Source organism: Phlebotomus papatasi, chromosome 2, assembly GCF_024763615.1.
Source record: "Phlebotomus papatasi isolate M1 chromosome 2, Ppap_2.1, whole genome shotgun sequence".
In the NCBI taxonomy this organism is placed as follows: Eukaryota; Metazoa; Arthropoda; class Insecta; order Diptera; family Psychodidae; genus Phlebotomus; species Phlebotomus papatasi.
The window spans coordinates 31,689,773-31,709,981 of record NC_077223.1 but is presented as its reverse complement, the minus strand read 5'-3'; the positions used below and the strand labels follow the sequence as shown (position 1 = coordinate 31,709,981).

The 20,209-nt window shown below is 35.1% G+C and overlaps 1 protein-coding gene across 2 annotated transcripts; it reads right to left on the bottom strand.

Annotated features, from left to right (window-relative positions):
- Positions 1 to 13,928: 13,928 nt before the first annotated feature.
- On the bottom strand, positions 13,929 to 18,472 carry LOC129803484 (uncharacterized protein K02A2.6-like). 2 transcript variants are annotated; one of them, XM_055850078.1, is made up of 2 exons: positions 16,002 to 18,472; positions 13,929 to 14,662 (listed from the first exon to the last, which is right to left on the bottom strand). In XM_055850078.1, exons 1-2 carry the CDS (start codon positions 18,232 to 18,234, stop codon positions 14,637 to 14,639), a joined length of 2,259 nt encoding a protein of 752 aa, XP_055706053.1. In that variant the 5' UTR covers positions 18,235 to 18,472; the 3' UTR covers positions 13,929 to 14,636. The 2 variants fall into 2 exon arrangements, with proteins under 2 accessions (XP_055706053.1, XP_055706054.1); XM_055850079.1 differs by having other exon boundaries at positions 17,311 to 18,472.
- Between the last annotated feature and the right edge of the window lie 1,737 nt (positions 18,473 to 20,209).

Genomic DNA, 20,209 nt, shown 5'->3' with positions numbered 1-20,209 from the left:
TTATTTGATATTTTTAATTCAATTGAAGACTTTGGCCGTTTTACAATTTGAACAATTCGCAAATCATCAAAATCTTTATTAGAATTTAAATCCGATTCTTTCGATTCAATTGATTTGTCTAATTTATTTTTATCAATAGCCCTTTGTTGTGCCCTCGTAAGTACCATTAAATCAGCTGACTCTATTTCTATGCGTGACAAAGCATCCGCAGTTGCGTTTTCCTTGCCTTTCACATATATAATTTTAAAATCATATTCCTCAAGTATCAATCTAAATTTAGTGAGTCGACTGGATGGATTAGTCATATTGAATAGATACACAAGTGGTCTGTGATCTGTTAGAATTTTGAAATGTCGCCCAAAAAGATAAGGTCGAAAGTGCTTAACTGCCCAGACAACTGCTAATAATTCTTTTTCAATTACTGGGTAGTTTTTCTCTGCCTTATTCAACGTACGACTGGCATAAGCGACCGGTTTATCATCGCCATTTGATAAAACTGCACCTAACGCAATGCCAGACGCATCCGTTCGAAGAATAAATTCATTCTCGGGAGAAAAATCTGGGTACTGAAGTATAGGTGGTTGAATTAAGGAATTTTTCAAATGAAGGAAAGAATTTTGACATTCTTCACTCCATATGAACTCAGCACCTTTCTTTGTCAGCCGATTGAGAGGAGCTGCTATTTCAGCGAAGTGCGGGACATATTTTCTATAGTAGTTGGCAAAGGCGGTGAATCTTTTAACCTCAGTGGCATTACAAGGTACAGGATAATTCTGCATCGTAATAATTTTATCTTTATCGGGTAAAATTCCTTTTTCTGAAATGGAATGTCCTAAATAAAGTATCTCTTTTTTAAGAAAATCGCACTTAGAAGGATTTAATTTTAAATTCACGTGCCTTAATCTTTCCAGGACTGCAATGAGATTTTTATTATGTTCATTGAGGTTCTTGCCAAAAACTATAATATCGTCAAGATAGACGAAGCACTTCTCATAAGTCAGTCCAGACATGGCCACCGTCATGAGGCGGGAAAAAGCACTCGGGCTTATCTTTAACCCCATGGGTAACCTTTTCATCTGAAACTGACCTTGATCAGTGACGAACGCGGTACAAGGTCTACTATCAGGTGTAAGTTCAACCTGATAATAACCCTGTGAAAGATCAAGATGCGTAAAATATGTTGCACCAGAAAGAGAATCTAAGATTTCCGAAATACATGGCAGTGGAAATTTATCGTCTTGAATTTTCTTGTTTAAAAGACGATAATCAATAACTACGCGCCATTTTTTCTTCCCATCGGCACCCGTCTTTTTTGGAACAACGATTAAAGGAGAAGACCACTCGCATCTAGTCGGCTCAATTATATCATCTGATAACATCTTTTCAATTTGACTGTTGATCTCACATTTTTGAGAATATGGCAAACGATAGGGCTTTACATACACGGGCGTAACATTATTTTGCAATTGAATCGATTGTTTATAAACATTCGTGTACGTCAGCTTATCTTTAGGTAAATGGAACACATCAGAATATTTGCAACATATTCTGTGTATTGCATCTTTTTCTTCTGAGTTCAGGTGTTCTAAGCTTAACTCTCTAATTAATTGTGCAACGCGTTTTGGTGAGACCGCATTTTCCTCAAACTCTATAATATTGTAATCTTCTAATTTGCTTAATTTTGGAGCAAAGTTCTTTATGCAAACAGATTCATTTCGCAAATTTAGCACTTTTACGGGTATTTTCTTCTCGTGCGATCTTACAATCGTACTTGCAGTGTATACTCCATCACACAATTCTTCATTAGTTACAACATAATCAGCCAGATCATTCACTTTACAGTATATAATTTTCTCACACCTGGGTGGAATTATATGTCTTTGTGACCCATTAGCAAAAAGAAGTACAGTGATCTTTTCACCATTTTTCGTTAATATGAGAGTTGATTTTTCGTAATTTATTATTGCATTATACCGGTTGAGAAAATTTCCTCCCAATATACCATCAAACTCTCGTGAGAAACTTTTAAGAACAAGAAATTCTTGGAAGAATTCCTTACACAAGCAAAAATTTAAACATATTGTACCAATCGCAATCGTACTTCCTGACACACCTTTAACTTTAATTTTGTTTTCTGCATTAATATTAATATTTTCAGGCACACTGCTTTTTTTTATAGCACACACCGACGCACCTGTGTCAATCAAGAATTTCAAGCGCTGTCCGTTCACATATACATTCACGTAATTGATACCGTTTGCTAAAAGAATCATGTTTCCGATTAAGATTCGAAGAAACTTATTTCAGGACTGTTTGCATTCGAGGAAGTTGAAGCTTGTGACTCCGCGTCGTCCTCTTCTACCACATTCATGCGTACGTTTCTGTTGTTTTTCGACTGATTACGACCAGAATTCGATCTCTGTTTATTTGATTGAAAGCGTTGGTTGTTATTATAACGATTTTGCTGTCTTTCGTTTCCACGTCCTGTGTTAGAATTTTTCTGATAATTCTTGTTATCCGAATTATTTTGTTTGAAATCACGGTTTTGATAATTTTTCCCGCGTTTGTTATTTGAATGGGATCTTCGTACATTATAAACGTGTTCAGATTTATCAGGACGAGAAATCTCTTCGTCAATTGCCCCTCTTATGGCGTCTTTCAAGGTTGAATATTTTTGGGCCTTAATGATTGTACTGAGATTTGAACTGCGAAGACCGTTAGCAAATGTGTGAATAGCTTTCTTTTCATTAATTTCTTTCAAAATTTTATATGCATTGTTATCACCTTTGGCTTGCGAGATTGTTAAATCAACGAATAATTGCTCGACAGCTTTCCCATACTCTTCAATTGAACGAGAATTTTGTCGCTCATTATTTAATTTAAGGGATAACGAATTTTCGCACTTTTTCGACAAAAGATGGGTTCTCATATCATTCAATAAAGCTGACACAGACGAATATTCTGTATTTAAACGTAATTTTGCGTTCACTGACAAACGAGTCTTCAATACGAATTTTATCAGTAAGAGTTTTCCCGAATCATTTAGCAAAGTTTCATACAACTCTATTGCATCTATTAATTGGATTGTAGTAACTTCTTTATTATCCATTGTTGGCAATAAATGAGTAGCCGCTTTTAAATCAAAATTTGCCATAGTGATATAATTTCTCGTAGGCTCAGGAGAAATTGGAATTGAATTATCGTCCAAATCAATACTGAGTAATGTGAGTGAGTCTAATTTAAGTTGAAAAAAAATTTCTGCATGATATCGTAAGAACTGAAATTTCGTCTATTATAACTTGCAATGGGATTCCTTCAGACGCAGGAAGCTTTTTACTGTTATTTAAATCAACTATTTCTTGTGTTCTAGTTCTAAATCTTTCTATTTCTTGCAATTTGTTCTCCAAATAAGTTTTCGTAAATGTCTTATTCACTGATTTCTTAGTATTTGATAAAATTATTTCCAAACTTACTTTAATCTGCTTTAATTCTTCCATATGTGCTATTTACTTGTGTGTTTGGTGATCTGGTGGATGATCCATTGCGTACGTGATGAGAATTGAGGGAATGATGTAAAAATTTTGCTGCAAGTGCTTGTAGAAGTGCTGATAATATTCTCCAGTTTAAACCGTCATTGTAAGGGTAGTAGGCTTGCCTCCATCAGCTTGGTTGCTTATACGCTGGATGATCCTCTTTTTCATACGTTTATTGTAGTCCTTCCACATTATGTATAGTATGATGATAGCAAGTTGTATAATCATCATCACCAATAGAAAATCTGATTTCATCCACTTTTTGTCCATTGACGCACTGGCTTCTATTGGGCCATTCGATGTTTGTGCAATAATTATTTCTTCTTTGCTCACAGGTTTTCCCATTTTCACTTATTGATTTTCACTTTCAGTTCTTATAGTTTTGAATTTAGAATTTCACTTTAATAACTTTCACTGACAGTATTTTTTTTCCTTTAAATAAGTTTTGATTGTTTTTTTTTTCACTACTTTTAGATCAATTAGTTATTGTTCACAATCTGGCAGGATCGCCATGAAATATCTGGTGTTGCCAAAATGAAACATCTTGGTTCGGGGTAGAACGTTTAATGAATCTCTTCTCATTAATACACTGGTTTTATACAGAGTCACATTACATCACTAAGTTTACCAATAGATAGATCATTGACTCATGACACCAAAGTGTACCAATAGAACATTGATGACTTGGGTATATTGCAATTTATTAACATTAAATTTGTGACGCTGATTCCTCTAGTCACGTATTTCATTTTATTGTCACAAAGTCATGCAAACATATATTCAGTTTTTTTTTTTAACGCATCTGTTTTTATAAAAGTTTGTCAGTTCACAATTCCACATCATAAAAAATATCCTCAAAGTAACGTAAAAGTAATACAATTGATTTTCATTAAAAAAAATCAATATTAAGTTATAATAATTTCATTATTGTTTCATAACCGATTAGAACCTTGATTAGAATCGAGTTTAACTCGAATTGCGTGTAATACGATTCAGAAAGCAATTAATACGAACAGCAATATCTTACTCGTTGTATTACTCCACTAGAGTGTACTCTTTCTAACACACGTGATTTTCCATTTGAAATTTTGAATACTATATACCTCTCTCTCTCTCCGGCTAATCTTAATATTAATCTTATATGTGACACCACGGTCACAATTCACGCGTCTTTCGCACTTCAAATTAAATAAAATTTCAAAAGTTTTATGTTTATCTGATACATAAAAAGCTTAGAATTACATATAGAATTAAAAAATAATAGGAAAACACATATTTATATGATTTTTTATGTGTCCAAAAATATCCATATTATGTGCCGAAAAGCACATTGTCCAGAATTACCACACGTTACCTTAAATACGATTTTTGTGATGCTACCCTGGAGTGACTCTTAAGCGTATGGGGGTTAATATTCAATACCAAATCAAACTTTCTAAAGAATCTTACTTGGCAAAAATTACAGAAATCAAGCCATGAGTCGTTACCGTTAAAGTTGCTTGCATGTTATCACCGGAGATCTGTTCGCTTGTTTTTTGTATTTAACTCAAAAGCTGTGTTTTTTATTTCATTTAATTTCACTTAATTTGAAAAAAAAATTCTACCACTTACAAATGCAACATTAAGCTAGTTTGAATTCTATTCATAATATTCAGACTGGCTGTGGTCATGCATTTTATTATTATTATACGTTTAAGTTTGTTTTATTTTAATTAAGTTGTTATTTTGTTTTTCAAAGACTTACGTTCTCATTTTAGAAGTTCCTAATGGCCTCTACATAAATTTATCTATTGTGTATAGGTCATAAGCTTTGTCAAATTAAAAAATAGTACAAATTTAACAAACTTCAAACAAGATTAAATTGGGCATGTTACGTATCTTTTTTCCAGAGGGATAACTGACTTTCATAATATTGAAAGATCCCGATTTGAAATGCATTGGTTAATGTGAAAATCCCATTAATTTTAAATGACTAATTCTACATGATTTTAGAAAATATTTCAGCCAAGATTTATTCCATACATCATTTTCAAGCCTTAGGCTTTCAAACGTTCAGTTTTATAATTTTTTAGAATTCCTTCTCTGAATGATAGAATTGGATTGAGAGACAACGATAGTAAGTTAATTGAATTGTCACACATTCGTGTTTGATGTTCTCGGTGAATCCTTTATAGTTATTGAATGTACAGTGATGGTGAATCCTTTTGATGTTGTCAGAGTGCATTTCTTATCATGTGTGCAACTGGAATGTTCTTCTTGGATGCTCACTTGATGGATTTGGTTGGTGACTTCAAAGCAATCTCGCCTTATCGTTCATCCATTTGACAAATGACCATCGTACCAAGTTCTCTACAGAGATTATACTGAAATTAACGAAGCACATAATTTGAAAGCTTATGCGAAAGTTTCTTGCCCTTCTGATTTTCCCATGGGGAACGCATTGATTTTTTTTTCTCATAGTCATCCCCATAGTCTTTTTGCCCCCGACAATAACACAACTAATTGGATTTCACTTCTGTTTCCCCGACATTAGGGTCCCTCTACTCTCTTAACATTTCTGCTAAAAGATTGAGAAAATTATAGCTGACAAGTTGCGCAAATTAATTTCAATTGAATTCAGAGTGCTAAACTTTTCATTTAGGATTTTCCTGTCCGCCATAGAAATATCTCCTGGAGAAAATCTCCATTTGATAGAATTACACTTAATTTTCTCTGGAACTGAAGGATTGGAGAAAATTTTTCCTTCGTGCAAAATTCAATTAATGATTAAATGCAATTGTTGAATCTGCAGAAACTTTCCTATTTTTCCCTCGTGCCCAAGTTTTTTTTTCATTTCTTTATCCACCTCCGGCAATTTACCGGTACAAAAATTCAATATTGGCAAACTAACCAAGTGAAATGAATGTTAGGGGCAGCTACCAAGAAGAGGGATGAAAAAGTTTTTAATTTTTTTCTTTATGTATCCAATTAAGTCAAAAACAGTGATTTTTCCATCAACTTAAACAAAAAAAGTTTGACAAAAATAAGACGATGTGCACGCGAAGTTATTGCATTAGCTTTCTTTTCCACTTAAATTGAATGTCCAAGTACACTGAGAAAAAAATATCTAGAAAACTGAGGAAAAGTATTATCATTATTACCATTCATCTTTTAAGACAAAAAATAATTTTTTTTATTGAGCCTAATGGCCACTACATACTAGAGAAATTTATGGACATATTGAAGCATATTTCCTATACTTAGGAAAAACAGTCAAATATGGACATAAATTTCCCTATTGAATAAAAATTGTGTTAAAGAAACTTCAGTGTGGAAAGTGTCTTACAAAAAAATGTGACAGATCGCTTATGTTGCTAGCAGTCTTGTGGTTTGTAATGAAGTACAAATGATTATCCTTCTTTTCCCACGAGGCTTTCCATTAACACTTCGTAGAACCCTAACTAAAAGTGTCACGGAAGGACCAAGTGGCAGCCGCTGCCACTTATCGAATTTTACATAATATTTTGATATTTTTAATTACATTTTAACATTCGGAGCTTTAGTCAGTTCTTTTCTGATATCTGAACCAGAAATTTCATTTCTTTGGGTACTGTATCTAAAGATTTTTAACCATTCGATGTTTTCATCTTAATCATGGAGTCAGGGAAAGTGGTGTGCCTTTTAATACGGCAGCCTTTGAATTTTTAATTTTTCTCTTATTTTTCAAAGGAAAAATTCTACTTTATGAACAATAGTTAATACTATTAACTATTTTCTATTAACTTCACTTAACAAAATGGAATTTTAGCTTTGGGAAATAAGAGAAAAATTGAAGCATTCTGATTTTGACGCATTTAAAGGTATGTCACTTTTCCCTATATTTCATCTCAATAATTAGCAAAAACACTTTCAAACTGTTCTTTTAGGGCTTTTATACACTAACAATCAAGAAAATTACATCTGCAGAACGTCAAACTCCCATATAAAATGCAAATGGCAGCAACTGCCACTTGGTCCTTCCGAGTGCAGTTTTTTGTTTTTGCAATATATTTACATTAATATTTAATTTTTATTAAAAATTTTATAACGAAAAAATAGCCAGATAAATTCTGCACGCATTCAATCAGGCCTTCAGGCGAAATGATATATTCTTCACTATAAAAAATAACATTGAAAACTAAATTGGCAGCGGCTGCCACTAGGGTCCTTCCAAGTGTTAAAATTGAATGGAGTTCACTGAAGATTGTTTTTGTTTATGTTATAAGAATCTTTCTTTAGGATTTAAATTCAATTTTCCAGCTTTATCACATATTTCGCATAAAAATAGACATTTTTAAAGTTTACTTTTTCAGCAATAGTTTATGCTTCCCTAAATTTCTTATTAATTTCAGTTTTTTTTTCAATTTTAGGATGAATTACAGGAAAGATTTCAAGGCTCTGTGGATACAATATTAAACTATATATTAAACTAAATATGAAACACGTTCCGTATGTCGTTTTGAAATTTTCTATCAGTATTTATACACAAGGTGGTCACAAACCAGATGGCCGAAATTCCACTCAAAGTGGCTGAAATACTAACCAAAGCAATGTATTTTTTATTTTATTTATTTATTTTATTCATTTTTCAAAATTTTAGGAATTGATTTAATGAAAACAAAGATGATGAATTCCTTGTCAAGGTTCCAAACAAGATTCCTGTAAAAGAGTAACAAGAAATTTAAATTTGTGCCAAAAATATTAAATATCAAACACTTAGGGTTAGGACTTTAATCCTTGTTGTAACTATATAGAAAATTGGCATAGGGGAAACTGGGGCACCACCAAACATGGGGCATCACCAAACACTAATTTTTATTTCTAAACTACTAGGACTATCTCGACCATTCCTTCAGTATACAAGCATCCCTATAGTGCCTATAAATTCCTATCGGTCTTATCCTCTGATATCCAATATCCGATTAAAAAATCGCAGTGTTTGGTGGTACCCCGTGTTTGGTGGTGCCCCAGTTTCCCCTACTTCCTCTACTTGATCGAAATCGATAAATATACACCCAAGATATATTCTGGTTAAGTTATTTTCATTCATTATAGCTCCGGCCGAGTAGTCTGGGCTATATTTACTTATGAGGAGTGGATTATAAGTGTATTGTAGTCTATTTTCGTTACTTATTAATTATTTGTCTTTAATATTATTGATATAATTTTGATATATTATTGATATAATTAATATAAATATTGATTTAATTTTCTAAATTATTTTATTTAACAGGATATCGGTCAAAATAGACCTAAGGTCTAAAGCCCATAAAGGACACGAGGATTGTCTTTGGAATCAGCTCAAAAAATGAGAGGGGGGGCAAAAGTGACCGTCGAGCTAGTTGGTGTTAGATAAGTTTCGACCTCACTACAACCTACCAAAATTTGAGCGATACCATCAATGGGGATTTCTAGGTAATCGACACTGATTTTTTTTTTAAATCGGTTGTCATAATAATCTCATATTAGGTGAGATTCTTAACAAAATCTCACCTACTATAATCCTAACAAAATTTCATGTCGTCCGATCGACCTCAAATTTGGCCAAAATGTGTTTCGCCACTTCCTGATTCCGAATATATATGTGGCTAAGTTACGTTCCCGGCCGGCCGGCCGGCCGGCCGGCCGCTCTTTGGAGCTTAATAGCTCCTAAACTAAAAAAGATATCGACTTGCGGTTTTCGGCAAAGGTTATATATCGGGTGAAAATTGCAACTTGGTGCATAGACCCCCCACCCCCCACCCCTCCTTCCACCATTTTGAAGACCCCCCTTTTTTTGTTTTCTCAATAGCTCCGCCCCTATGGCATTCAGCGGACTCAAATTTTAGTATGTTATAGCTGGGCCTTAGAGCTTTCCATCAATACCAAACTTAAGGTCCCCCGACCCCCCTGACCCGAGCTATAAGGGTCCAAAAAAAATTTCTTAAAATGGCCATAACTCCGGTTCTAATTGTCAGAATTTAAAAAGTGAGGTCTTTTTGGAAAGCTCTCGTGAAATGCCACTTCCCCTTCTAACATCGCAAGTTCATAAAACCACCGCTAGGGGCGCTTTTTTTAAAAAGAAAATTTTTAAATCTTAAAAGTTAAATAACTCAAAAATTCCATTGTGCATCGGGCTGAAAATTTAGTATGTTGTAGCCGTTGATTATACCTATCAAACAAAAAAAACCTTAAGTCAATCTAAAACCCCTGACCCGAGCTATAAGGGGTCAAAGTTCGAACATTGACCGGCCTCTATCTCCGGTTCTAATTAACATAGCGACCTAAATTTTACCTTTTTGGTTTCGTCTCGATGAGCACTTTCAGATGGAAGTTCAAAAAGTCACCACAGGTGGCGCTGTGATAGCGTCAAAATTCATCGAAATTCAAAGTCACTTTTCTCAAAAACGGCATTGTGCAAGTTAATGAAATTTTAGTATGTTGTAGTCCAGTCTAGGACGTTTCCAAAATGGTGCGTATGCGCGCTGTGGTTAAAACAGAGCCGGAGATATGAGGGGTCAAAGTTCACAAAATTCAAAAAATCATATCTCCGGTTCTATGTGACCGATTTTGATGAGTGAGGGCTTAAACGAAAGATCTCACCAAATGCTACAACTTTCTAGAATATTTGAACTTCGTGGGACCAACACCAGGGGCGCCACAGTCGAAAAACCAATTTCAATATCACATAACCTCAATTATCTCGACTGTCGCTGAACCGATTTTGATAATTACTTCAACATAATTGTAGAGGACATTTGTCTCTACATTTCGTCCATACATCATTTTCCGCTCAGACTACGCTATCACTCCGATTTTTCCGTTTAAGTGTGAAAAAAATGATTTTTCCCATAAAAACGCTTTGAAATCACTCAGATGCCAATTTGACTGCCTCTACTCCACCAAGACACTTAAAATAGGGTTTTAAATGGAAAGTTCCGTAAAATACAACAATTCTTTGAAATAGTTGAAGCTCAACAAATGACTACTTGGGGCACTCTGGATGAAAAAAACGAGTTAAGAAACAAAAAACCTCGCTTATCTTGGCTTCTGAGTAATCGATGAGATCATGTTCTATGGGAAAATTATAGAGAACATTCTGGTCTACATTTCACCCATATATCACTTTTCTGCCAGTTCATCCCAATCCTTGATATTTTGGTTTAAATACAAAATTTGCATAATTTCACGAATTTGATTCAAGATGACTGAGTGGCGTCTCCCAACTTCAGCTCTAAATCGAATTTGCATGCACTCCGAGCTAGCTCACGTTAAGAATCTCACCTACATAAGCCGGTTAGGATTATCTGTCCCTTTTTTGTTAATTAGAAGAGTTGTAGCATTTAATGAAGCATTTTAAAATTTACATCCAGAATCAAATATTGACAATTGAAACAGGAGCTAAATCCATTTTATGATATAATTTGAGACCGATTTATGATATAGGAAGGTTAAGTGATAAAACAAATTTTGGGGATGTTCCATAATACCGTAAGAGGGTTGGAGGACGAATTTGACATCACCGTCCCATGTCATCTACCGATCATTATATTTGAGTATTAATTTATCGAAATCTCTTTCCGTTCTCTCACCAGAAGCGATTGTACTGCGTAAAAATGAACTTATCATCACCAACGGACAGATGGACAGCTACGAAAATCGATTTTGGTGGGCATCATATTCGTGATATATGTCAAACCTCGTGCATAATATAGTTTTGACCATATTTGACATGGTCGGATTTTACCTCTGACCAATGATATTGTAAAAACTTTCTGTTGATATTTAACGTGATTGATGGCTAACGCCATAATTCAAATTTAATTTTGATTTCTTTTATTTCCAAAATTTTATCTTTTTCCAAATTATTTGCACATTTTATATTCATTGTACAATTTTGTTTTGTAATAGGGTAAAGTGGTACAAGTTGGACAATGGTACAATTTAGACAGGGCTTTTTGTCTTGATAAATTTAGTACTTCATTTTTATTTGTATATTTTTAATGCTTTAGTTTTATAATTTGGTTTCTTGTGCTTAAAAACAAATTTTGTACTGTATTTATCAAGAAAAAAAGCCATGTCCAACTTGTACCGGCGACTTGTCCAACTTGTAACACTAATTCCAAATTATATCACTTCACCCTAGTGCATGAGATGATCGGATATCGTGAACATAACCGCTGACTTCATGGAATAAAATATTTTTTAGTCCGACACTAGAAGCCCAGATGCCAACATCAACCTCTTTTCTACTGTGCCGTTTCCCAGGATATTTGTCTAAATTATTATGAATACTTACACTGATTTTTTAAGTTGTATTTAAGTACCAACAAAACATCACAAAATTTACTTTTTAATGATATTCATAAATTTCAATTTGAAATTTCTATAGAAAGTGTTTTTCATGTCTTTTTTTATGAGTGTAAAAGTAAGTTAAGGGTAACTCTCCACCCATTGTAGACTAGGTTATTTCACCATCGGTTGCGTCTAACGTAAAAACTTTCAGCGCCTGACAACTTTTGCAATAAATCCAGTGGCATGTCCAAATTCCCAGGAAGACGTCTGCAGAATTGTATGTTTTGACATGATGGGATGGTCATGTTCTGTTTCACTCACAGATGTTAGACTTTTAACTGTTCCATTTTCCAGAAAAGAAATGGTAATGCGTTTACGTTGAATACCAGAAAGTCATTTTTGCATGGAGAGGTGGAATTTTTCAAAGCATCCAATTAAGCGAGGTGTTGAATTTGACAGTGCACACATCACCTGATCCGCACTGAGACTACCGGTAAGTCTTGCTAAGGGCCTCAGTCGCATCGTCACAAAATCACCATTCAACTGCCAGATTATGTTTGTGAAGGGACTTCTAGCGTTCTAACTTCCCTATGCAAAATCACCATTTCCGCTTCATCACCCTTAACGCTAGCGAACAACAATTGACGGATTTAAAGGCCTTGTCCTGCAGAGGCTTGTTTGCACTTCTGGAAAACTCATCACTCCTGCAGGATTCAATTTGTGCCTCGCTTTCATGGTTGTGGTTTAGGTATCTCGTAGCAATATGTTTCATTTTGTAAAATCCGATTACAAAGCTACTGGAAAATAGTGCAAGCTTCGAAACACTGGTAACACATTTGATGAAATTTCAAGATTGTAATTCAAGATTTTCTTTCTAAACGTCTATTTTACACATTGTAAACAATGTTAACGATATTTGATGTATTGATTTTTCCTACCAACCTTCCGTCTCTTTCTCCGTAGTACAAATTCACTTATGGAGGTTCAGGAGAGAGAAAAATAAAATAGGGGAAAGCACGCTACCTTCGGACGATTCAAGCTTCGGTCAGATTAATTTTTTCTATATGATTTTAATGGATTAAACTCATAATTCTTTTCACGAAATTTAAGGCATTGAAATAGCTTTTAAAATATAATATTATATTATAATGCGTCAAATTCATTAAAAAAAATATTGAAAAAAATTATTTCTTTGGAGCTTGAGTCGTTTGAAGGTAACGTTGCTTCTCCTCGTATGATTTTCGATCTAAAATCTTGTGACATTCTACATTTCCTCAAACCGTCCAAAATTTATGCGAACACCGCGCGAAAAGCAAAAAAAAAAACAATTTTCGAAATTGATTGGTGACATAAGGGAAACTGGAGCAACAGTAAAGACAAAGTATAGTTGTAAACACTGTAATTTATTTATACAGATATCTCAGATATATTAGACCTCAAAGGACGAGACCTATATAAATTCCAGGGACCCATCAAGCCTAATACAAATATACTCATGCATATTTGCTTACCACTGGGAGCTAATTTGTCAATCATTTTTTGAAAAACCCTTGAATGTATGCAATTTTTTAAGACGGTAAATTTGAAATGCATTTCTTTTGAACAAATGACGCTAAAGATAGCCCAAACATGGCGTCAACAATATTTTGCATGGGTACCGGTCAAAAATCCGAAAACCAAAATTCCGAAAGCCAAAATCCCGAAAGCCAAAATCCCGAACGCCAAAATTCCGAACGCCAAAATCCCGAAAAGGCCAAAATCTCGAAAGCCAAAATCCCGAATGTTCAAAATCGTGAAAGGGATGAAATTATATTGAGGAAAATGTTTAGAATAATTTCCTAAAACACAGAAGATTTCCCTTTGCCTCCAGCAAGCGCGGGTACAATCGTGGGAGTAGCTGTGACACTTTTAAGAATTTGATATTTTGGCTTTCGGGATTTTGGCTTTCGGGATTTTGGCTGTCACCGATTTTGCATATATTACGGCGTTTCTCAGACTTATTTGAAATAAATTTTTTAAGGGGAATCCAAATTTTCTGTATGCATAATGCCATTATGCACGGTTTTTTTTCGATACCTGTGGTGGACAGGAAAAGACCAGAGATTGGGGTGAACTGAACAACTTTATTGCCTGTATGGCTTTTATACATGATCGATCGTCTGACCCGATCCCGCTACCCTATTCAATAGATATTCAATATAATATCAAATATACAACATTTTCCCCCTCAAAATAAAGAATCATTTAACAAATTATTTTTCATGCAATCTAATAAGACAAATAATTATTTAAATTCTAATTTCTTTCGAATTCGTTCGCTTTTCCTTTTTGGGGTAGCAGGCCAAACTCTTTTCCTTCGCTTACGATTTTCTGATGGCGCGAGTTGTTGTGAAGGAGTGTGGAATTGCTCTGCTGGCGATGGTGATGGTGATGGCACAGGCTGTGGTGGAGATTGCAGTCTTGGAAGGTCCCTTTCAATAATTAACTTCTTCTCAACCGGACGTATCTGATCTCGATGTGCCTTTTTCTTAGTTCCTCCTATATCTACGATGTACACGGTATCCGTGAGTTTTCCATGAATCCGTCCGCGAACCCAAACAGTCCCCAAGGTGTTGAAATACCAAATATCCTGACCCACTTGTAGTTTACTCAGAGGCTTAGTATCACTCTGCTTCTGGCTTTTCTTCCTTCGGACTATCAACTCCTGTGGTTTCTTTTTTTGAAACTCCTGTTTCTCCTTCCCCCTCTTCAAGGAAGTCATCAGAGTCCGTGGTGTATAGCTCATTAGTACTGATGTTGGTGCCAAATTTGTCACTGAAGAAGGTGTGTTGTTGTACCTGAATAGGAAAAATGAAATTTTGTTACTTACTGACATCCCTTTTTTGCTTTCTTCAAGTGCATATTTTTTAAAAGCTTTCTTCACAGTTTGAACCCCCCTTTCGGCAGAGCCATTAGAAGCTGGGTGATAAGGTGGTGCCGTAGTATGTATAATCCTATTGAGCTTACAGAATTTCGTGAATTCCTGAGATTGAAATGGACTACCATTATCCGATACAATGGAATAAGGCAACCCATAAATTGCAAAAGAACTCCGCAAAGCCTCAATAGTTGAAAACACATCATTCTTCTTGACCAATCTGATATCAATGAGTTTTGAGAAATCGTCCACTATTATTAAAAATGTTTTATTATCCCAGAAAAAGAAATCTATATGAATTCTCTCAAATGGATAAGTAGTATCAGTCCATTTTCTCAAAGACAATTTTTTTGGACGCGGTGCTAAAATCTGACAAGCCTCACATGTTCTAGCCGTTTTCTCAAGATCCTCACAGATTTTTGGCCACCAAACACATCCCCGTGCAATCGATTTCATACGAACTACTCCATCATGACCATCGTGAATTAATTTTAAAACTTTTTCGCGCAGCTTTACTGGAATCACCACTCTATGTCCTAAATATAAAATTCCATTTTCAACAGATAACGAATTTTTAACGCGTAAAAATGGTTTTAAACTTTCATTCTTTAATAAAATACTATCAGATGGAAAACCTTTTTGTACAAATTCTAAAATAAATTTTAATTGATCGTCTCTTTCTGTTTCCTCGCGAATTTGAGTTTCATCCAAAGGAATCTCTCCCGCAATGTCCACAAATTTTACAACCTCATCGTTAACCCCAGTCTCGCACTGTAAAGGAAATCTGGATAAGAAATCCGCATTGCCATTGTGAGAACCCTTCTTGTAAACTATCTTCAAGTCATACATCCCGAGAAACACGGCCCATCTTTGAATCCTCGCAGCTGCAACTGCAGTGCTTTTATGCTGACTACCGAACAATTCTCTCAAACATTGATGGTCAGTATACACAGTCACAGTGCGACCATAAATGTACTGATGAAACTTCTTACAAGCAAATACCAACGCCAGACCCTCACGATCAACTATAGAGTATTTCTTCTCACTTGAGGATAGAGTACTTGAGACCATCGCGATCGGTTTTTCGACACCATCAACCATATGGCTTAACACCGCTCCAACCCCATCTCCACTTGCATCCGTAGAGATCACTAACGGCAATTTGGGGTCGTAAAAGGTCAACATGTCACTCTCTGACAACCAACTTTTACTTTCGCGAAAAACCCTCTCTCTTTCCTCTGACCAAACGAACGGCTCACCCGCTTTGAGAAGACTGTACAAGGGCGCAAGCTTCATCGACAAATTTTTAATAAATTTCCCGTAATAAGTCAAAAGACCTAGGTAGGCTTTCAAAGATGTCACATCTCGTGGACGCTGTGCTTGATCAATCTCGATAAGTTTACTTTTCATAGGGCGTACACCCTCACCACTAAGGACATGACCCAGAAACTCAACATTCTCTTGGAAAAAGACGCATTTCTTTTTATTCACTTTTACATTGAAATTGCTCAATCGCTCTAAAACTTTAATTAAATTATTACGACATTCTTCTTTACTAGAGCCTCCCACTATAATGTCGTCAATATATGCCGCGGTTTTAGGAATACCCTGCAAAATTCCATCTATTGTCTTCTGGAAGATCGCAGGTGATGACGAAAGTCCAAAAATCAATCTCGTGAATTGAAATAATCCAATATGGGTATTTATAGTTAGGAATTTCCTACATTCTGGAGTTACTTCTAATTGCTGATACGCTCCTGTGAGATCTAGAACACAAAAATAGCAAGAACCTGTGATCTTGTTAAAAATTTCTTGCAAGGTCGGAAGGGGATAATGAGCCGTTTTCACTACTTTATTCACTGTGACTTTACAGTCTACACAAATGCGAATAGCACCATCTTTCTTTGGGACAACGACAATTGGGCTTGCCCAATCAGAATGATCTACAGGAACAAGGACTTTTGATTTTACTAACCGCCTAATTTCGGCTTCCACCTTATCCCTAATCCCGTATGGTACCGCATAAGGCTTGTGAAAAATTGGCACACAATCCTCCTTAACCACTATCACAGCCTTTAGATCTCTAATAGAATCCTCTTCATTGCATTTAAAAACTCTAGAAAATTTCTGAAGAATCTTTTGCTCATCCGCAAGCCGAAAAATTCCCCCATCAAATGCAATAGACCCATTGAACATTTCTCTCCACCTAGGAAAAATTTTATTTAACCAATTGCGACCACACAATGGAAAGAAGACCTTTGGACCACTGAAAATGACCAATTTCATATTCTGGAATTCCCTCTGAAGCCCGTTAACCTTCACAAAAATCGTCACGATAATATAGCCTAAAATGCATAATCTGTCCCCTGTAACAACGCTCAAAGTCAAATCACATTTCATCAATTTATACTGGGCAAAAAATTTGCGATAAAAACTCTCATGCATACAACTAATGCAAGCCCCAGTATCAATTTCAAACTTGATTCTTTTGTGGTCAATTACTGTGTTTAAATATTCGGCAATAAAGAGATTTTTCTGTGCTTTGCACTCACTGCGGCACATACTTACCGTTGCGCCATTGTGCGAATCACTCAGCACAATTTGAGCCTCTCGCTCTGGCACATATACTTCCATGTCAGAGTCCAAAGTGCTGCTTCCTTCGTCCTTCACGGAGTTCAGGAACATAGCAGACATCATGCCACTCACGTCCTCATCTTCAGATTCCTCCTCCGCGAAGTTCACCTGTTTTCGCTTCTTGGACTTAGCACCTTTCTTCGGGCAATTTGCAGCATAATGACTTCCCCACTCATGACACCGGTAGCATTGGACTTTTCTCTTCTTCTCGTGAGTCCCTTGATCACTGCTTTCACGGTTCACTCTCTTTTTTCCGCCTTGACGACCACCTCGTGATTTGCCTTGGCTCACCCAATCCACGCTTGCACGCATTTCTCCCATGGAACTTGTGGCTAATTCACTAGCTCTGGCAACCTTCACAGTTTCTTCAAAGCCTTTGTCCAGGGCAAGGAGTCTCTCTTGGATCTTTTTCTCATAAATGCCCATCACAAACTTGTCTCTTAGGGCTTGTTGCAAAAAATCACCAAATTCACACGATTCTGCCAGCTGTTGGAGAGCCACAACATAATCCCTAATAGATTCCTCTGGCGATTGCTCTCTTTTGTAGAATCGATATCGCTCAGTTATCACATTTTTCGCTGGAGAATACTTTTCTTTCAACACAGCCACTAATTGACTATAAGTTTGCGAGTCAACAGTTTGTGGATGCAGCGCAGATTTAAGCACTTTATAAATGTTTTGCCCCACAAAACTGATAAAAAGCGCACACTTCATTTTATCATCCTCAATATTGTTAATGAAGAATAGTTTCTCGAGGCGCTCGCAATAGATGACAAAATCATCCTCTGGGCAATATTCTCCTATGCTCCCGATGAATCCACCGTTGTTACTCCTTGTAGAATTCTCTGCCACGGACATTTCTTACAAATTTTTTTACTACACGACACACTCTTACAGACTCTCACAGTACTGCACGAACAAAACTAAATTTTCTCACGAAAAAAAAATCCCAATCTGTCGCCAAAATGTGGTGGACAGGAAAAGACCAGAGATTGGGGTGAACTGAACAACTTTATTGCCTGTATGGCTTTTATACATGATCGATCGTCTGACCCGATCCCGCTACCCTATTCAATAGATATTCAATATAATATCAAATATACAACAATACCAAAAAGATATGCATTATCTTATGACCTCCTGTAGGTATTGCTTTCTTTCTATGAGTATTTCGTGTAAAGACGTATAGTGTCTCCCATAAGTTTCTTCACAAATCTATGTTCGAAAAACTATATGGAAAAACTGATAGAAAAAATAAAATTTAAACATTTTTCTTTATACAACTGATTTTCTTGTAATCCATAGATGTTATTTGTGTATTTTAAGACATTTTAGTTCATTTTGTTTCATATGAAAAATAATTGTATTCCCATAGTTGAGTATTTTTCATCGGCTGTCGTAAGTTTCTTGACACATTTGTGAAACTTACTCAAAATGGTCAAATACGTGCAAACTTCCTTTAACCTAGGACCCATTTTTATTATGTAGTTATGTCATTTTACAGACAAATGGTGAGTTTGTACATTCCTAAAGTTTGCAATGGTAAATTTATACATACAAAAGTTATGATAACACTGTGCGACACGTTGTGGGTGTCTTTGACGAGAGTGCCAAACCTTGTTAGAGGGTCATTTAAGGACCTCAAATCTGCAATCCGTTTGTCCGGGTCACCTCTAGATTTTTTTGAAAAAGCATATTTAGTTTTTTGATGTTTTATAAAATTCAAAAATTCATATCTCCGGTTCTAATTATCCGGTGGTAGTCACATAAAGCTAAACTGACGCGCAATTTCATCCTCTATAACTCTTGTGAACATATCAAGCATCTACGATGAAAATGAAGTATATTTTTTAAAGATTTTTTGAAAAAGGGCACCTAAAATGGTGCATTTTTCTGTGTTTTTTCCATTTTCTAGTAATTTTCCCACTTTAATAGAGCATTTTATATGTCAAATAACTATGCCTAAAAGTTAGAGAATTTAATATTCTTTCATTTTCTTTTGGTTTGAATTTTCTATCATAATTCGTTTATTCACAATAATTTATTGAAAATAAAATGCATTAAAATCTCTTATTATATATAATTATATTAGTATCTTTGTCTAACCTACTGAAGAGCATTCTCTTTTGCACTCTCACTTACATATTTCATATAAAAAGAGGTGAAATGAAAGAAAAGAGACGTATTTAGAAATAGAGAGAGAAGAATAGCTGTTATGAGTGCCAAAAAACTATTCTTCTCTCTTTATTTCTATATACGTCTCTTTTTTTCATTTCGCCTCTTTTTATATGAAATGTGTAAGTGAGAGTGCAAAAGAGAATGCTCTTCAGTAGGTTAGACAAAGATACCAAATAATTATATATAATAAGAGATTTTATTTTTATAATAATGCATTTTATTTTCAATAAATTATTGTGAATAAACGAATTAAGATAGAAAATTTAAACCAAAAAGATATGAAAGAATATTAAATTCTCTAACTTTTAGGCATAGTTATTTGACATATAAAATGCTCTATTAAAGTGGGAAAATTACTAGAAGATGGAAAAAACACAGAAAAATGCACCATTTTAGGTGCCCTTTTTCAAAAAATCTTTAAAAAATATACTTCATTTTCATCGTAGATGCTTGATATGTTCACAAGAGTTATAAAGGATGAAATTACGTGTCAGTTTAGCTTTATGTGACTACCACCGGATAATTAGAACCGGAGATATGAATTTTTGAATTTTATAAAACATCAAAAAACTAAATATGCTTTTTCAAAAAAAATCTAGAGGTGACCCGGACAAACGGATTGCAGATTTGAGGTCCTTAAATGACCCTCTAACAA

Bases quoted from the DNA above. Each gene is read 5' to 3' on its own strand.
- LOC129803484 (XM_055850078.1), bottom strand. From the start codon at position 18,234: ATGTCCGTGGCAGAGAATTCTACAAGGAGTAACAACGGTGGATTCATC. The intron at 14,663-16,001 runs GTGAGCCGTTCG...TTTCCTATTCAG, and splicing joins GTACAGTCTTCTCAAAGCGG to GTACAACAACACACCTTCTT.